This window comes from Gorilla gorilla, chromosome 17 (assembly GCF_029281585.2).
Source record: "Gorilla gorilla gorilla isolate KB3781 chromosome 17, NHGRI_mGorGor1-v2.1_pri, whole genome shotgun sequence".
NCBI lineage: Eukaryota > Metazoa > Chordata > Mammalia > Primates > Hominidae > Gorilla > Gorilla gorilla.
In genome coordinates, this window is record NC_073241.2 from 107,957,097 (window position 1) to 107,974,591 (window position 17,495).

The 17,495-nt window shown below is 49.3% G+C and overlaps 1 protein-coding gene across 1 annotated transcript; it reads left to right on the top strand.

The window, feature by feature from the left end:
- The first annotated feature begins 3,986 nt into the window (after positions 1-3,986).
- LOC129528257 (uncharacterized) lies at positions 3,987-13,915 on the top strand. The gene is made up of 7 exons (XM_055368083.1): positions 3,987-4,104; positions 6,113-6,288; positions 8,680-8,879; positions 9,157-9,179; positions 11,774-11,888; positions 12,823-13,219; positions 13,368-13,915. Exons 1-7 carry the CDS (start codon positions 3,987-3,989, stop codon positions 13,617-13,619), a joined length of 1,281 nt encoding a protein of 426 aa, XP_055224058.1. The 3' UTR covers positions 13,620-13,915.
- The last annotated feature ends 3,580 nt before the right edge of the window (positions 13,916-17,495 follow it).

The following is a 17,495-nucleotide window of genomic DNA, read 5'->3' on the forward strand; positions in this document are numbered from 1 at the left end:
AATAAATGTGATACCAAAGGGAGGAAAGGGGAAGGAGAGGGCTCGTCCTGCCTCTTCCTCCATCACAGCACTGGCTCCGTGGTGGAGGCATGAAAGGAGCTCCTCGGGGGAAAGCAGAGAAGTCCAGCGGGATACTGTGGTTTCCATCTCAGTCATGCTTCTCCACGCGGCATGTGGACAAAAGGAGTAAAACTCTTCATCTCAGCCTCTCAAACGCTCTTCAGGCCATCCCAGGTTGTAAGAGAAGTCCAGAAGAAATACGTAAACAGAGGAAAACCTGGCTTCCTGTCGCTTGGAAACGAGGTGGAAAGTCACTGAGCAGTTCAGTCAACTCCGACTCCAGGAAGGGCAGTCACTGAATAAAGCTAGTGTTTAAGTGGAGAAGGAAAAAGAAGCTACCTACGTTTCCATGTGGCCACTTGTGTCGCACATTCACAAAACACTAAGCTCAGGCTCAGGGAAGGCGGCCCACAGCGCAGCAAAGCATTCCACTCCCAGGAGCCGTCATTAGAACCCTAATCACTCAGGGGCACTTCCTGTCCCCTCCACCGCAGAGGTGTCCCACACTAATTAACACCTTGCCCCTGGGACGGGAGTGCATTTAGGCCAGGATGTGGTCGTCACCTTGTAAACAGCAGCTCTCTCAGCATCATGCTGCCTGTGCCCTGGGGCCATGGAAGTCCAGGCCCTGGGAACCTGCACCTCCCAGTCGCGACCTCCAGCATCTTGGTCCTGTGGCCTCTCATCAGCGGGAGAGAGCCTCGCTCCTCAGGAAAATTTTACAAAGGATTCTAACTCTCACCTGAAGGAATCCTTAGGAAGAAAAGCAGCTGTTTCCAGTCTCCTGGAGCATGGGGAAGCCAAGGATTATGGAGATACAGGGGTTTTTTGTTTTAAACCATCCTGGACTGCAGAGTCTTCCTCTCAGGTGTTAAAGGAAGATGTCTGTCAGACCCAAGTGAACTTCGACAGTGCCTTTAGATTGCACAGCTTCCCACTCCAGGGAGCGTGGTCAGCACATGTGACAAACGGGGTGCAGGTTCAGGAATGAGCTGCCGCCTGGAAGTCAGCTTGGAGACAGGCCTGACTCGGAGAATCCCTGGGCTGGCTCTGCCAAGAGGGGGTGACCCATCCCCCAGTGACACTGGGACACTCCTCTTTCCCTGTGTCCCAAGGCCTCACTGGGTCAGGCCCAGTGGGTGGCTTTGCAGGGCCTGCAGCCTGACTGCTCCTTGGCAAACATGATCCAAGATGCAGAGATGACATTTCTGAGAAGCTACCCAGTAAATCAAGCCTAATAACCCCCCAACCCAAGCAGCAGTCAAGCTGAAAACCAGTGACACTGGGCTTGGGGACAACACGGACGACTTGTTAGTTAAAAAGTGAAAACTCAAAGAACACAAGTCCATTCTACCAGGAGGAAAGATGGCTGCAGATTCCACCAAAGGAGGAACTATTAGAGCAACAAGAAATGGCCATCACCACTCAGGTCTTCCATCAGTTCTGAGGGACACGGAGGAGGCCTGTTGCTGGGATGACTGTTGGGAAGGGTGAAAACGTCAAAGCGGAGGAGAAAAAAGTGAATTCCAAGCTGGACTGAATATTTGGACATCCACCAGCCTGCCTCTTTTTTTTTTACTTTTTGCTAGAATTTCACAAAAGTTTAGTTTCAAACAAACTCTCCAGGCCCCTGATTTACTCTGAACTCAACATTCAGGTTTGGTTTTCAGCCTTACCTACACCTGGAACAGTGGCTGTGGAGGGCCCTGTGCTCTTCCCACCTCCTCTTCTTGCAGTTCCCATCAGACTCACACTGCAGGCTGCACCATGTTCACGGATAGGGCACGTGCCCGAGGACATCCCGCTTGCTCCCGCTATTCTGTTTACCACAGGTGACAACCGCCATGGCTGAGAGGCAGGGAGGTCCCCCGAGGGCCAGTGTATCCCCACCTCATGGCCTCAGAGAATGGGGCAGGCCCAGCCAAGAGCTGGAGAGGCTCCTGGAGAGTCTGGATACACGCTGCTGGGCTCTAAGCTCAAGGTCCTTGCAAGCCTAGGAATCCATTTTCCAACTTGCATGGTAGAAGAGTTAAATTAACATCTAGCTACTGTGGAAGGTTTAAGACGACAGCCTGAGAAGATGCAGGGAAGTCCCTCTGTGGAAGTCCGTCTATGAAAGTCCCTCTATGGAAGTCCCACTATGGAAGTCCCTCTATGGAAGTCCCACTATGGAAGTCCCTCTATGGAAATCTCTCTATGAAAGTCCCTTTATGGAACTCCCTCTGTGGAAAATTCTCTATGGAAGCCCCTCTATGGAAATTTCTCTATGGAAGTCCCACAGTAGAAGTCCCCTATGGAAGTCCCTCTATGGAAGTCCCCTATGAAAGCCCCTTTATGGACATCTCTCTATGAAAGTCCTTCTATGGAACTCCCTCTATGGAAGTCTGTCTATAGAAGTTCCTCTATGGAAGTCCCACAATGGAAGTCTCTCTATGAATGTCCCTCTATGGAAGGCCCCTATGGAAGTCCTTCTATGGAAGTCCCTCTATGGAAGTCCCCTGTGGAAGTCCCTCTATGGAAGTCCCAAAGTGGAAGTCCCACAGTGGAAGTCCCTCTATGGAAGTCCCCTATGAAAGCCCCTTTATGGAAATCTCTCTATGAAAGTCTTTCTATGGAACTCCCTCTATGGAAGATCCTCTATGGAAGCCTCTCTATGGAAGTTTCTCTATGGAAGTCCCACAACTGAAGTCCCTTATGGAAGCCCCTCTATGGAAGTCCCTCTATGAAAGTCCCCTATGGAAGTCCCTCTATGGAAGCCTCTGTATGGAAATCTCTCTATGAAAGTCCCTCTATGGAAGATCCTCTATGGAAGTCTCTCTACGGAAGTCCTTCTATGGAAGTCCCACAGTGGAAGTCTTTCTATGAAAGTCCCTCTATGGAAGTCCCTGTATGAAATTTCCTCTATGGGATTCCCTCTGTGGAAGTACCTCTATGGAATCTATCTATGGAAGTTCCTCTATGGGATTCCGTCTGTGAAAGTCCATCTATGAAAATTCCTCTATGGAAGTCCTCTATGGAACTCCCTCTATTTAAGTACTCTATGGAAGTCCCTCGATGGAAGTCCCCCTATAGAATATCCTCTATGGAATTCCCTCTATGGAAGTCCCTCTATAGGAGATCCTCTACGGAAGTCTGTCTATGGAAGATCCTCCATGGAAGTCCTTCTATGGACATTACTCTATGACGATGGTTCATTCCACGTGTCAGCTTGACCGGCACCGGGTGCCCAGGTCAAACATTGTTCTGGGTGTGTCTGTGAGGGTGTTCCTGAAACAGATTAACATTTGAATCAGTGGACCCCATCAAGTTGGCCACCCTCTGTGGAGTGGCTGGCACCTTCCAATGCTTCGGGGCATGGACAGAACAAAAGGCGGAGGAAGGAGAAACTCCCCTTTCCTGCCTGACTGCTGGGCTGGGACCTGTGTCCTCTCCTGCCCTTGGACTAAGATTCACCCCATTGGCTCTCCTGTTCCTCAGGTCTTCAGACTGAGACTGGAACTTTTGGCTTTCCTGGGTCTCCAGGTTGCAACAGCCCATCCTGGGACTCCTCAGCCTCAACAATTTCCTAAGCCAATTCTTCGTAACTCCTGCATGTGTGTGTGTGTGTGTGTGTGTGTGTGTGTGCGTGCATGTGCATTTTCTATTGGTTCTGTTTCCCCACCTGGCGCAGGCACCTGTTGTACCTGGATCAGGATGCAATGGAAGCAGGGTCCATGTGAGCACCAGCTCCTGGGGGTCGTTCTGCAGAGATGACACCCTCTCTGGGAGGTTAACATGCAATGGCCTCAAATGAAATAACTTTCAGGCATCGTCAAACACCACATATCTGACAATATTAATTATTCTGACTGAAGAAGTGTCCAGGCCCCAGCAGAATGAGCAGGACGTGCTGGAAACATAGTCCTCTGTTCTCTGCCAAACCACGGATGGAAGCAAACATCTGCAGGAAGCAAATCCAAGGAGGCCACAATGGCTTCATCCGAGTGTGGAACATGTGTTTGGAAACCTATGAAACAGAAGAGCGCAGGGCAGCTTCGTCGGAGAGTTTGAGATCAAGCACTCACTCTTCTTGAATATGTTTTCATTGGTCAATTAGTTCTGTAAGTATTTGGGGAAAGCATTTCCTCAAAGGAGGGGTGTGTGCAGGTCTGTTTGAAATTATCAGAATTCCAAATGCTTGTTCTCACATCTGAAGCCGGGGCTCTGAAGCTGGGGCTGTTTCTACACCTCAAACCACTCCCATGTCTGTACTCCAGGCTCATTGCCAGCCAGGTGCTTGACCAAGAACACTGATGGGTTCAGAAGGAGGATGTGAGACGAGATTGGCCTGTGACTGAAACTACTAGTGAGTCGTATTAATTAGATAAAAAACTGGAACCACGTTTGTGAGCACTGTAAACCAAAGTAGAAATACAGGCTGATATTTTTATTTAAATCTTTCCACAGGTGTATTTTTGTTAACCCCAAATTAACAGGTCTCAGTCGATGTAGAAAGTTTATTTCACCAAGGATGAGGACGTACCCATGACACAGCCTCAGGAGATCCTAACGACATGTGCCCAAGGTGGCCGGGCCACAGCTTTGCTTTTATACATTTTCAAGAGACGTGAGACATCAATCAACATACGTAAGATGGACATTGCTTCCAACCAGAAAGAGCAACTCGAACCAAGGAGGGGCTTCCAGGTCATAGGTAGATAACAGACAAACGGTTGCATTATTTTGAGTTTCTGATTCATCGTTCGCTGATTGAACAATTTACAGGAAGAGTCAGTCACTCATGCCTTCGTCTGGCTTCACGAAGCAATACGGCGGAGGGAGCCCAGATACGCATTCATCCCATGTGACCAGAGGGACGACTGTGAGCTCCGCCTGTCCTTGGTCCACAGGAATATCCTTCATGGTTTTGAGATCTCAAGATTTATTTTGCTTTCACATTTTAATCTGTTGTTTCAAACCATGTTCGCGAGGCACTGCAAAATGAGGCGGTGGCCGAAAGCACAGTTTGGAGTCGTGTGTGGAAGCTCATTAGACATCAGGGGCACAGGACAGCTCAAAATTCCTCACGAAACATTTATGCTCCTTATGCTAATTATTCATGAGTGGATATTCTATCTGAATCGTTACAAACTGCATCCCCCCCATCTTTAATTGGGTTTTATTAACTTGCATCTATTGTTAAACGAGAACAATAGCACAAAAAGTAGAGAGAGACAGCCAGGTGGGATGGTGACCTCATTGTGGTGAATAATTTGAACAGGTGGGCACACTGAAATATTTACAGAGTTGCTTTGTTTGAGCCTGCATTTAAAAGTTTATCATGATCACATACTTCTGCAGAATTAGGCCTGCACATGGAGCTGGAGTTGGTCTGTAGATTTTACACAGCTAAGCACTGTGGGAGCTTCCAGACGACATGCAGGGTCGGGATGGGACGGACATGAGCCAGAGTGAGGGGTAGGGAGGAGCTCGGGCTGCAGGGCTCTGGGTGTGTTTGCTGGTTTCCCTAGTACATCAGCCTAGGTGAGAACACTGGCCTGCTCTGTTTACTGAGGTTGCTAGAGGTTATTTTGTTAGTGTACTGGGATGTCAGGGCAGGGATGACACTTTCTCGGTCTCTGTCACAGATTTCATGGTGTTAGAAGGAAAAACTGCAGACTGGTGTTAAAATTCTCTCACCTTCTACTGAAAGCGACTTCATTAAGTCACGCATTGCTGTGGCCCTGCTGAGTCAACACCCCCTGCTTGTTCTGTGCGGGGCGTGGAGGATCCAGGCAGAGTCACAGCATGGCCCCTGCCCTGCAAGAGATCACAGTGCTGTCAGGGAGGTCAGAGGGCGATGGGGCCACAGACGCCAGGGACGCCAGGGTTAGTGTTCTGTGCAGGATGGAAAGGGGAAGGGGAGAGGCAGAGACTGTCTGACACCCAGGCTCTGGGGCACGGGGAAGCGAGGCCTCCAGGGATGCACAAGATCCCTCAAACTGACCATCCCCGACCAGCACTCAGAGAAGCAGGGAGGCTGCTGTGTTTCCTGGTTTCTTTGTGTGAACAGCCCCAGCTGACATCAAGTCAAGGCAGGTTCCCCTGTGCGGCAGGAACATCTGCACAGTGCAGACAGACAGCTGTGAAACAGCCATGGCCTGGAGTCGGTGTGTGTTTGTCCTTTTGCTTTTTAACTATAAAATCAGATCCAACCAATGGCATCACCAGAAGATGGGCTTCAGACTCGTAGGTGCCACTCAGTGACCAAGTACCTGCTATGAAAACACACTGATTCCCGTGACTGTCCACAAATTCTCACCAACGTCTCTTCTGCTGCTCACTCAAAGATTATTCTTCCAATTTTTATTACCAAAAAAGGGGGAAAATCACTGGCTTTTCCTTAAAAGCCTATTTCTCTAGAAAAGTTTCTCTAGTTTCTCCTTATAAAAGTCTTAAACCTTTCATTGCTGTTTCCCATCATTCCATTGGGTTACCTCCTCTGCAATGAACTTGATGGAATGCACACAGTGACTGATCTACACACCTGGGCGCTCATCCGCCGACCTAGGGGAGCCTTCGCTCTGCCTGTGCACCCTTCATGGAACCAGCATGTAAGACTGAGCCTGGCTCAGGTCCTAGGTGCCCAGTAAAGACTTTTAGAAATATGACAACTGAGGTGGAGACCCTAATGCCACCACTTCTTGAAGCTGAGCTGTTTCCTCTGCCACAGGATGGAGAAAAGAGGGAAGCCTGTAAGTGGGTCATTGGTTCCCTAAAGCTGGGAATGCTAAGCTATCTGGGAAGTTTGAAAGAGTGATATAAAGAGGCCACCAAAGCTGGCATGAAATCCAAACTGTCTGCAACACTTGGAATGTGTCTCTAAACACGGCAGAAGACCGGTAACTCAGGCCGGGATTTCTTTTATTTCCCCCTGAGATTACTGGTGTGGTTTAAGCAAGGAACCTGCTTACTTCCTTATTTCAATGCTAAAATGAAGAATGCTTTTGCTTGGCGAAGATCAACTGTACATTTCCTTAAGATAATGTCCGATGACATCATTTCCTGTTGTTAAAATGCTACAAGTGCTTGAATCTCCCACAAAGATACAGGTTAATGGAATCAGAACAGCTGATTGACAAGTGCGGAAATCAATCGTCTGAAATGATTATTTACAAATTCAAAGTTTTAAAAGCTTTTAAAAAAGAAGACGCTTGATCAAAGCTGAGTTTGTACACACAAAGGATGCAGTGCCGCAGAAATCAAAGTGCGAGATTCTAAGCAGGAGACGCGTATGTATATACACATATGTAATGTCGATACTATATATGTAACAGAACATATACAGTAGTTTATATAATATGTAATAGGTCATATAATCAAAGATGCTACTAAACTTTTCTTACAGCACACTTAATTTTTTTTTAATATTCCACAGCAGGGTACATTGGCTCACGCCTGTAAATCCCAGCACTTTGGGTGGCCAAGGTGGGCAGATCTCTTGAGCCCAGGAGTTGGAGGCCAGCCTGGGTAACATGATGAGACCCCATCTCTACAAAAAATGCAACAATTAGCTGGGCATGGTGGCATACACCCATGGTCCCAGCTACTCCAGAGGCTGAGGTGGGAGGATCCCTTTATCCCGAAGGTTGAGGCTGTAGTCAGCTATGATTGTGCCACTGCACTCCAGCCTGGACAACAGAGCAAGATGATGTCTCAAAAAAAAAATTCCAAATTGCTTGCTTTCTGCAGAAACAAACAATGTATTACCCTTCTTAATATGAAAATCTGTCAGTGATACAATAATCTCTAATATTTAGCATTCATTATCAATGATGCTAATGTTTGTGATTAACTCCCCCCTCTGAAGGTAAATCTACTTCTCTATAAGAGCAATAAAGACACCATATTCTCAACCAACTCTTTGAAATGGAAGGAAAACTCGACTAGACCTTCAGGTCAAGTTCCTCACATCTGGGTGCCCAGCCACACGCAGTAAATTTTCACTTTCACTATAAATCAAGTTAATAGTTCTCACTGTAAATGCAATACATGATTTTCCCACTTTTTAATAGGAACTGTTTAAAATGCAATGTTTCTGTGTAATCCGAAAACTTGAGTGACTTAATTTCAAAGTTATAGAAACTGCTATGTTCTCACTCTGTAATTTTTTTTTAAAAAGTTTTTGACAATAAGTAACAGTTAAAATGAGTCAATTTAGCAGTGACAAAGAATGTTTTCCACTATAAATGTAGTGCTTAAACAGTTATTTTAACAGTAGACTTGTCAAATTGATGTCACTGGGCATCATAAAAACTGTCTAAAACTGTAAATTTAACTGTTAAAATGAGCAGTTACACTGTTAGCTGCTAAACACTGGTTTAAACGAAGCAGTAATGAGCACAAACAATAAGAATGAGTGGAAATTATTTTCAAGTGTTGATTTTTTGTCATTTCTTGTTCCTTTCCTAAAGTGAGATGCAGGCTAATACTTGAACAGAGACGAGAATCTCTGGGAAATCGCCTGGCACGCTTTATAGTCCCTGAGCTCAAGAGGGACAGTGCCAAGTGAATCCTTCGTCCCGAGGGTGGCTGCTTTCGGCCCAGGCTCCGGTGCCTCGTGTGGCATGGCTTATCCAGGCATCTCACCTCCAGGACCTGCAGTGCGGTTTCTTCCTCTCTGGGACAAGCCTCATTATCTCCAAGAAAGTCACTGCATTCTGGGGGAGCAGGAGTGCGGACCTGGACCGACGCTTCCACCCTGCAACTCTTTCTGTGGGGGCACGCTGTGAAAAGTGGCATTCCAAGAGAAACAGCCAGGCCCTGGCGCTGGCACCGTGGTGTGTCTGTAAGGGCCCCTCCTGAGGGTCTAAGCAGGAGAGGCGTCTGCCCCCGAGGAGGCCCCTTGCTTGGAAGCCCACGAGGTGCAATTACCAACCAATGCCGTCAGCCCTCGGGCCACATGCCAGCAGGGATCCTGCAGACCACATTTCACAGAAAACCCCAAATCTGTGTATGCTGGTGAATGGCTGAAAATGAGTTCTCAGAAAGACACACACACACACACACACACACAAGCTGATGCACAGTGTGTGCCAATTTCTGTGTTGTAAACAGTCCTGCCATGGCCAACGGGGGAGGTAAGTGCTATCACTGAGGACCGTGCAGCCCCGCCTGTGATCACAAACGCCTGAACAGTGAGGAAAACACCCAGAGTCCCAGAGGCCTCAGGGGAGTGTTAATGAGGAGGTAGGGCGACCCCTGAGGGGGGCTCTGGGGCATCTGCTGGCCAACGTTATGTTCATTAAAGGATTCCACAGCTGCTGGGAAGCCGGGCTGCCTGCCAGGTGTCCCTTCCACAGCCTCTAGCAGCCCACTTTACCCCAGGATCTCAGAGTCCCCAGCCATGATAGGGAGGGCTCAGAAAGAGAATCACAGCCCCCAGGGGATCTCTCTGTCCGTGTTTGCCCATTGTCACATGGGCAAGACTCTCCAGCCAGCCCTGGACTCGCTGACAAGGATTTGTAACTCCACGTAAGTCTATCGACTCAGATGCCACTTCCTCCAGGAAGCCCGCCTGGCCTTTCCAGGAGGAGGATGCACACGCACCCTGGTGTGACCCTGATCTCAGGCCTAGTGACCCTGGATTTTGATCACTTGTGGACCCGCCTCCTGCAGAGACTACAGCAGAACTGTTCAGGGAGCTTGGGCAACAGAAAAGAATAGAATGGCCTCATCAGCACAAACAGTTTGAAGGATGACGGGGACGAATGTTCATGAGAGGGTTGAGGTACGCCGTGGACTGCCTTGGATTTAAGGCCACTTTAGTACCAGCAGTAGGGAGCCACTGAAGGTTCTGGAGTAGGGCAATGGTGTGACTTGAATGGTGCTTTAGCAGGGTTAGTGTGGTGACCCTGTGTGACCTGGAAGGACTTGGATGTAAGGAAGCTGAGCCATGGAGAGGTTGAGACGAGAGGAGAAGAGGAGGAGCGTGGAGCTGGTGGAGATGGCGGGAAGGCACCAGCTGTCAGGATTTGCTATCACGGAGGTCATGATGAGGCTGGGATTGGAGGTCATGGTGAGGCTGGGGTTGGAGGTTATGGTGAGGCTGGGGTTGGAGTTTATGGTGAGGATGGGGTCGGAGGAAAGGGAGGGTGGACTTCACTCCATCACTGGACTCCAGATTGCATGGGGCCTCTGGATTTGTCAATAGAAGCACTCACAGGGTGACGAGGCCACTCTATGGGCAAGACCCATCACTGTCTACACCTGCCATCAACGTGGGGACACCGAGGTGCAGCTGGGGAGAGCTCCTGGTGGGAGAAGAACCTGGGTCGTGACTGCACGTGAGCCATGGGGTCTAACAGAATCCAACCCCACAAGGAGGGAGGCCGGGGGAGGGTGGCAAACAGGAGACAGGGCTAGAGGCAAGGAAGGACCTGAGGCCTCCGAGGATAACAGCGGCTAAAGACGAGGACAGGGGGCTAGAGATGAGGACTGAGGGCTAGAGATGAGGACAGAGGACAGGGGGCTAGAGACGAGGACGGGGCGGCTGAAAGATCTCACAGGGAGAGGCTGGGTTGAGGCGGTGGGCTGCCAGGTGCTGCTGCAGCCACAGTGAGGGAAGCTGAGGGCTGGGTTGGGCCATGGGAGTGGAGGGGAGATGGGAGGAAGTGGAGGCGGGTGGCCCCTGCACCTGAGGTGGCCCGCACACCCTGCGTCCTGGGAGGTCCCTGAGGGTCCTCGGCTTGTGTGTGTGTTTGTATTAACAGCAGCACAAAACCAGCCTCTTCCATATCATCACATGGTTTACAAAGACTATGAAATAAAAATAAAGATGATGTGTCTCTGGGAGACGGGGTGAGACACTGGATGCTGAGAATGTTAGTATGGAGTCTGTCACTGAGGTCAAAGCCATCTTTTATGCTGCTCCCTCAGGAACCGTGGGGTCCCTCATGATCGATACCGGAGGGAAAGATCCCGGAATTCTCGGGTCACAGGAGAACGCTCAAAACGTGCTGTCAACCAGAGGGGCCTCCTTGTTGGAATGAGTTAACACTCTGGTAATTTGGGCCTTTAGAAAGTGAAATAATATCACTAATAATGACGCCACCACCCAGCATCTATATGCACCTTTTTGCTTTCCAAGAACTTAAAGCACCTCACGTGTACCTTTCTTCTAGATCTAAAAGTGTATATTAGGGAGTTTGGGAAAACGCATTTTTGCTACTCCTAACCACAATACCCCCGTTTCCATAGTAACAAACAGGAAAACGAGGAAATAGGGACCCCAAACCCGGAAGCCTGGCTCAGGTCACAGACACATGACAGGACGGGATCCAATATGCTGCTGCCAGGGTTGGACATTTGTCATAAGACACTTGAGGTGCGTGCAAGTTGTGCTGTCTAGTAAAGTAGAAACACTGAGAGCAGTAGGCAGGTGTCTGCGGGGTCGGAGAGGAAGGGCGCCATCGGGGAGGAGGCAGAAGGCGCGGATCCCGACCGGCACACTGAGCACTCTGCCTGCCAGTAAGACGGGGCCTCTGTCCTGCCTGCCTGCCCCAGAGGACTGCGAGGTCAAACAAAACCATGAATATGAAAGCTCTACGTACTTTAAACAAGCACTTGTTATTAATCATCGTATTGTAAACCATCACAAACGTGGGACTATGCTAAAATCAATGTGGGAACAATGGCTTGCCTGGAAATGTCGTTTGTCCTCACTTTTTCCGAGATATCAGCATGGCCACGTACACATGCGGAGGTGAGCTGGCCGTGCTAAACTCACTGAGCAGCGGTTTACCGATTATCACCTGGTCAAACGTAAACACAGCCAGGGATACTTTCCGGTAAGATGGATCTAAATTGAATCCGAAGTTATGTTCTACATGAAACTTTTCCATTATTTTTGGTATGATTCATGAAATAGATCTTCATGAATTTTCATCTAATGGAAACATTTCTGTTTTAGTATTTGGCCATGAGTAGAATAGAACAGAATAATTTGGGGGGTTATAAGGACACACATGTTGGTTTGGTGTTCAACTCCTTCATTCTACAGTTCAGGCCTGAAGTCGACAGAGCATAGCAGGTGTTCACAGACCACGCCACTATCTTATTCAAATTTACTTCATCGGAACATTCAGCTGCTCTGATGGAAGGGGGCTGTGCACGTCACACAACACAGTTTGTGGCAGCACAAGTATCACGCTGTGAACCACAGCAACGGGGCTGCCTTTGCTCACCCTCAGCTCAGTGCGCACCAGGCCACTCTTCTGTCTTTTGATCCGTGCAGCAGCCCAGGCACGTGATGGGGTGGTGGGAGAAGTGCGTTTAGTCGTGTGTGGGGCATGGGCCTCGACTTCTCTTCAGTGGGAAGTCTATTTGTGTGTCTTCTCCAGGAGATGAAAGACTCACTGTCACGGCCCCTCCTTACCCCCTCCTCCCCCAATCTACTTAGTATGCCCAGAATATCCGGATGGATTTATATAGGTGCCCCCTCCTGTAAATCTTGTAACGGTAGAATTCTTCATTCTCTGATCAGGTTCAGGAGAAAATTTCCACCACCGAACACCCTGCTGTTACAAATTCCCCCCGACCACGTCCCCGGGACGCTCCTGGATGCCCCTTCCTGCCCCTGAGGGGAGAGATTCTGGCCTTATCAGATGCAAGGCAGAGGATGAAGATTTTGTAAATTTTACTGTTACATAAAAATGAGCATTATCCCTTTCTTAAAGTGCTCCTAAAATGGGAACACTCGTAAATAAAAGTTTATAAAATAAGACATATTTTTATTAACGTTTCCACATCATCATGTTCTGTGATTCCATCTGACTCACCTCTTTCAGAATCCACTCAGTTAACATTTATAGAGCACTCCTCAAACCTGAGGCCAGCAAGACAACTGGACTGGGGGCTGCCGTGTCTCCCCAGCACACGCAGGGCAGCTTGTGTTGACATCGGCAAATCACAAGGCATTGAAACGAAGCTCATCTTAGAAAACCAAGGCCACACGTGGCACTTGTGGAGAGTGGGTTTTCCACACTTCCCACGGCCACGGAACATCGTTCTGAGCCTCACATGGGTGTCACAGGCCTCCCTGGGACCTGCTGGACCTCCCAGGGAGTGGCCTCTTCAGATCTACCATCCCTGCAGACATGAGAGCCAGCCCCGTTCCAAGGTGAGTCACAAGTAATGTCCCGCGGGTGACGAGGTGCTCACATTTGTGGGTGATTTATATTTGCATGAATTAAGCTGTATGTAATATTGTGCAAGAATAACGCTCACTCACTCTGACTCACACTGGTGCTTCCCAATCGTCTTTCTAGACTGAGAGAGTCATGGTGCTTCAGCCAGATGTCCTGGGACTGGGTGTAGCCCATAACCTGCCCATCTGCACAGTAAATGTGCAAACACCGTCAGTCACCATGTGGTGGCAGGGAAGCCGTCTCCGCAGACAGCGAGGGAAGCTTCCGCCCAGCCATGGGGCACAGCTGTCAACGTGGCCCGGAGACCAGCATCCCCGCTTGGTCCTTCCTCCTGAGGTCCATCATGCCCGTTTCCCCATCTTCATGTGGTAAATTCACGTGATGGCGATGGGTTGACTATGTCATAACAGACACACAGATGATGCCCTTGGAAAAGATACAAACCCAAGCATGCAACCATCCCTGTTAGTCTCACTTTGCTTCTGTGGGCCAGATGAGCTCAATGTTGATTCACTCTAGGACAATGGCCCCTCTCAGTTGAAGAAAGACTATTTTGTTGCCAGAGAAATCTCCCAGCATAAGGAAACTAGAAATGTCTTCTCATTTTTAATAAATCCCAAAGTCCATACCATGTTCTACGTGTATGCAGGAAGCAATGGGAGTTACTGTCGTAGCCTTACTTCTATGTGTATACAGGTAGCAAAGTGAGTTACTGTTGTAGCCTTAGTCCTATGTGTATACAGGAAGCAATGTGAGTTACTGTCGTAGCCTTAGTCCTATGTGTATACAGGAAGCAATGTGAGTTACTGTTGTAGCCTCAGTCCTATGTGTATACAGGAAGCAATGTGAGTTACTGTTACAGCCTTAGTCCTATGTATATACAGGAAGCAATGTGAGTTACTGTTACAGCCTTAGTCCTATGTGTATACAGGAAGCAATGTGAGTTACTGTCGTAGCCTTAGTCCTATGTGTATACAGGAAGCAATGTGAGTTACTGTCGTAGCCTTAGTCCTATGTGTATACACGAAGCAATGTGAGTTACTCTCGTAGCCTTAGTCCTATGTGTATACAGGAAGCAATGTGAGTTACTCTCGTAGCCTTAGTCCTATGTGTATACAGGAAGCAATGTGAGTTACTCTCGTAGACTTAGTCCTATGTGTATACAGGAAGCAATGTGAGTTACTGTTACAGCCTTAGTCCTATGTGTATACAGGAAGCAATGTGAGTTACTCTCGTAGCCTTAGTCCTATGTGTATACAGGAAGCAATGTGAGTTACTGTTGTAGCCTCAGTCCTATGTGTACACAGGAAGCAATGTGAGTTACTGTTGTAGCCTTAGTCATATGTGTATACAGGAAGCAATGTGAGTTACTGTTATAGCCTTAGTCCTATGTGTATACAGGAAGCAATGTGAGTTACTCTCGTAGCCTTAGTCCTATGTGTATACAGGAAGCAATGTGAGTTACTGTTGTAGCCTCAGTCCTATGTGTACACAGGAAGCAATGTGAGTTACTGTTGTAGCCTTAATGTGTCCGGCTTCCTGCGTACTTTCAGGCTGCTCCTGGAGACACGTTTTCTCTCTTCTTCCCTTGGGCTTCCCAGAACCTGGCCATTCTCTTCAGTTGTTGTAGCTGCAGTCGCACAGAGAGGAACAGGCCAACCGTTGACAGGTTCTGCACCTGCTTCTGCCTCGGTTTCCTCATCAGAAGAGAGACGGAAGTGAGATGCCTAGGATGGCCGACATTCTCCTCTGCTGTGCACCTGTACCCGGCTGAGCCCCTGGCCCTTCTCCCTGACTCACAGACACTCTCCAGAGCTGCTTGCACGCTCCCTGAGGCCGTCTGCCCAAGAGTAGCCCACCTGGCCTCTCGTGAGCCTCTCCAGGTTCCTGGACTGGGTGACAATGCTTCTTTGAACTCTCAGACCCAGCCACCCCGGCTCCAATGCTTTGTTCTTCTTCCACCTGGGAAACTCCTGTTTCTGCCTCAAGACCCTGCAAAGCCTGCCCTCTCTCAGGAGCTCTTTCTGACAGCCCTTGTGCCTCCACAAGCCTAGACCGCCCTCCACCCCTACACGCTGTGCAAGCCTGTGTGTCTGCGCTCACTGTCCTGTGTGGTCCCGGCAGCTGTCCTCACCTGGGCCTCATGGTATTTGGAGGAACGGTCTTCATCTCCAGCTCTGTGCTTTGGGGACTCGTGCAGGGGCTGGAAGTCAGGAGTTCATAAATGCTTGTTGGATAAAGTACTGAGTAGAACGTCCTGGCAAGTGACAAGAGTCACTGACCCACAACTGTGACTCCCAACCCGCAAACTCCCGGGCTCTCGAGATTCAGCAGCCCATAATGCGTGGAGGTGCTGGAGCATGACTTTGATAAAATTGCTGTACTCGTGTGTATAAGACACGAAAGCTGAGGCCTGGCTGATCTGCGTCCTCCCCCGTCAGGGCTATGCGGGCCTCGGTGCGAACGCTGCAGCTCCATCAGCAGCCATGACGCCCACGGCTGCACAGGGGACCCTGGTGGTCCATCGATGGGGTCCTCAAACGTCAGAGACATCAATAAAAGAATTAATTGCATATTAATTATTTTTTAAAAACCTCATCATTTTCCTGAAGCCGGAAACGATGGCTCTGCCTGTCCCTTGGTTTACGGGCCTGCTAAGGAAGGCGCCGACATCCCTCCGAGAAGCAAGCTGTCTTTCATGCCTCGCAGCCTCGCAGAGGACATGGAGCAGGCCACCCCCAAGGACGTCCAGAGACCATCCAGCCCCGTCCACACCCGGACAAAGGTGAAAACAGCCAGGCGGACACACCGCCTTCCTTCCCCAGGCCCGTCCGTTACACCCGAAGAACCACCAGTCCGTCCAGAAAGCACCCAAGGGCCCACACCGCCAGGGGAGTCGGCGAGCGTTCACACTGTCAGGGGAGTCGGCTGCAGGCTGAAGTGCTGGGCACGTTGGGAAGGGGAGGTCTCTGTGAGAACACAGACACTGGAGGTCCTGAGTTGTGTCCTGACATCGCAGTTCCCTGGACCTTCTTCTCGGATTCCAGTCTTTCCTCCTCTTCGCAGATCGGGTGTCTGTGTTGGGGATCCCCTGGAGAGTGCATTTCTGAGGGCACCGAGACCCTATGTGCAGTGGGAGGCTGCAGCTGATGCCCCCGGGGATTTCCTCCAGGGTTTCTTCTAGGGTCCCCCCACCCCTGTCATCCCATCTCATAGACGCCTCTAGGCGATGCCCACCGGGGGCTGCAGCTCCACCCGCAGCTGGGGGCCACATCAACATGACTGCGCCTCCCGCTGGCACCAGACACCACCACTCACCACTGCTTGCTTGAAAATAGCCCCAAAACAACATGGATTCCAACATGGGTATTTCCATGAGAATAAAGGAAGTCCGAAAAATCCATGTAGAGTTACTTCGCACCATGTGAAAATCAATAAATGTGTCTGTGTGTAAGTGTGTCCAAGTGCATATGACTGTGTGCCTGTGTGTGTGCAAGTGCATGTGTGTGTGAGTGCATGCAAGTGCATGTGAGTTGTAAGACCATGTGTATGCATGTGTGTGTAAATGTGAGTGCATGTGTCTATGGGTGTGTGTGTAAGTGCATATGTGTGTGTATGTGTGAGTGCATGAGTGTGTGTGAGTGTATGTGTAACTCCATGTGTGTATGTGAATGCCTGTGTGAGTCCATGAGTATGTGTGTGTGTGTGCCTGTGAGTGCATGTGTGTGTGTATGGGAGTGTGTGAGTGCATGTGTGCATATTACTAAGTGCATGTGTGTGCATCAGTGCATGTGTATGTGTGTGAGTCCGTGTGTGTGGCAGTGCATGCGTGAGTGTATGGATGTGTGTGAGTACACGTGTGAGTGTGTGGTTGTGAGTGCATGCCTGAGTTTGTGTGTGAGTGCATGTGTGTTGCATATTTGTGGAGTGCATGTGTGTGTGAATGTGGGTGAGTGCAAGTGCATGTGTGAATGTGCTCGTGTGTGTGAAAGTGTGTGTGAGTGCATGTGTTTGTGTGTGCCTGTGTGTTTGTGTGCATGTGTCTAAGTGTGTGAGTGCATATGTAAGTGCATGTGTTAGTGTATGAATGCATGAGTGCATGATAGTGTGAGTGCATGTGTGTGCAAGTGTGTGAGTGGTTGTGAGTGCATGTGTGAATGTGTGTGCAGGTGTGTGAGTGTAGGTGTGCCTGTGTGTAAGTGCATGTGAGTGGATGTGTGAGTGTGCATGGGTGTGTAGAAGTGCATG

Coding starts and splice junctions, on each gene's coding strand:
- LOC129528257 (XM_055368083.1), top strand. CDS start 3,987: ATGGAAGCAAACATCTGCAGGAAGCAAATCCAAGGAGGCCACAATGGC. Junction 9,180..11,773: donor TGCCATGGCCAACGGGGGAG/GTAAGTGCTATC, acceptor ACTTTTTCCGAG/ATATCAGCATGGCCACGTAC. Junction 11,889..12,822: donor ACAGCCAGGGATACTTTCCG/GTAAGATGGATC, acceptor TTATAAAATAAG/ACATATTTTTATTAACGTTT.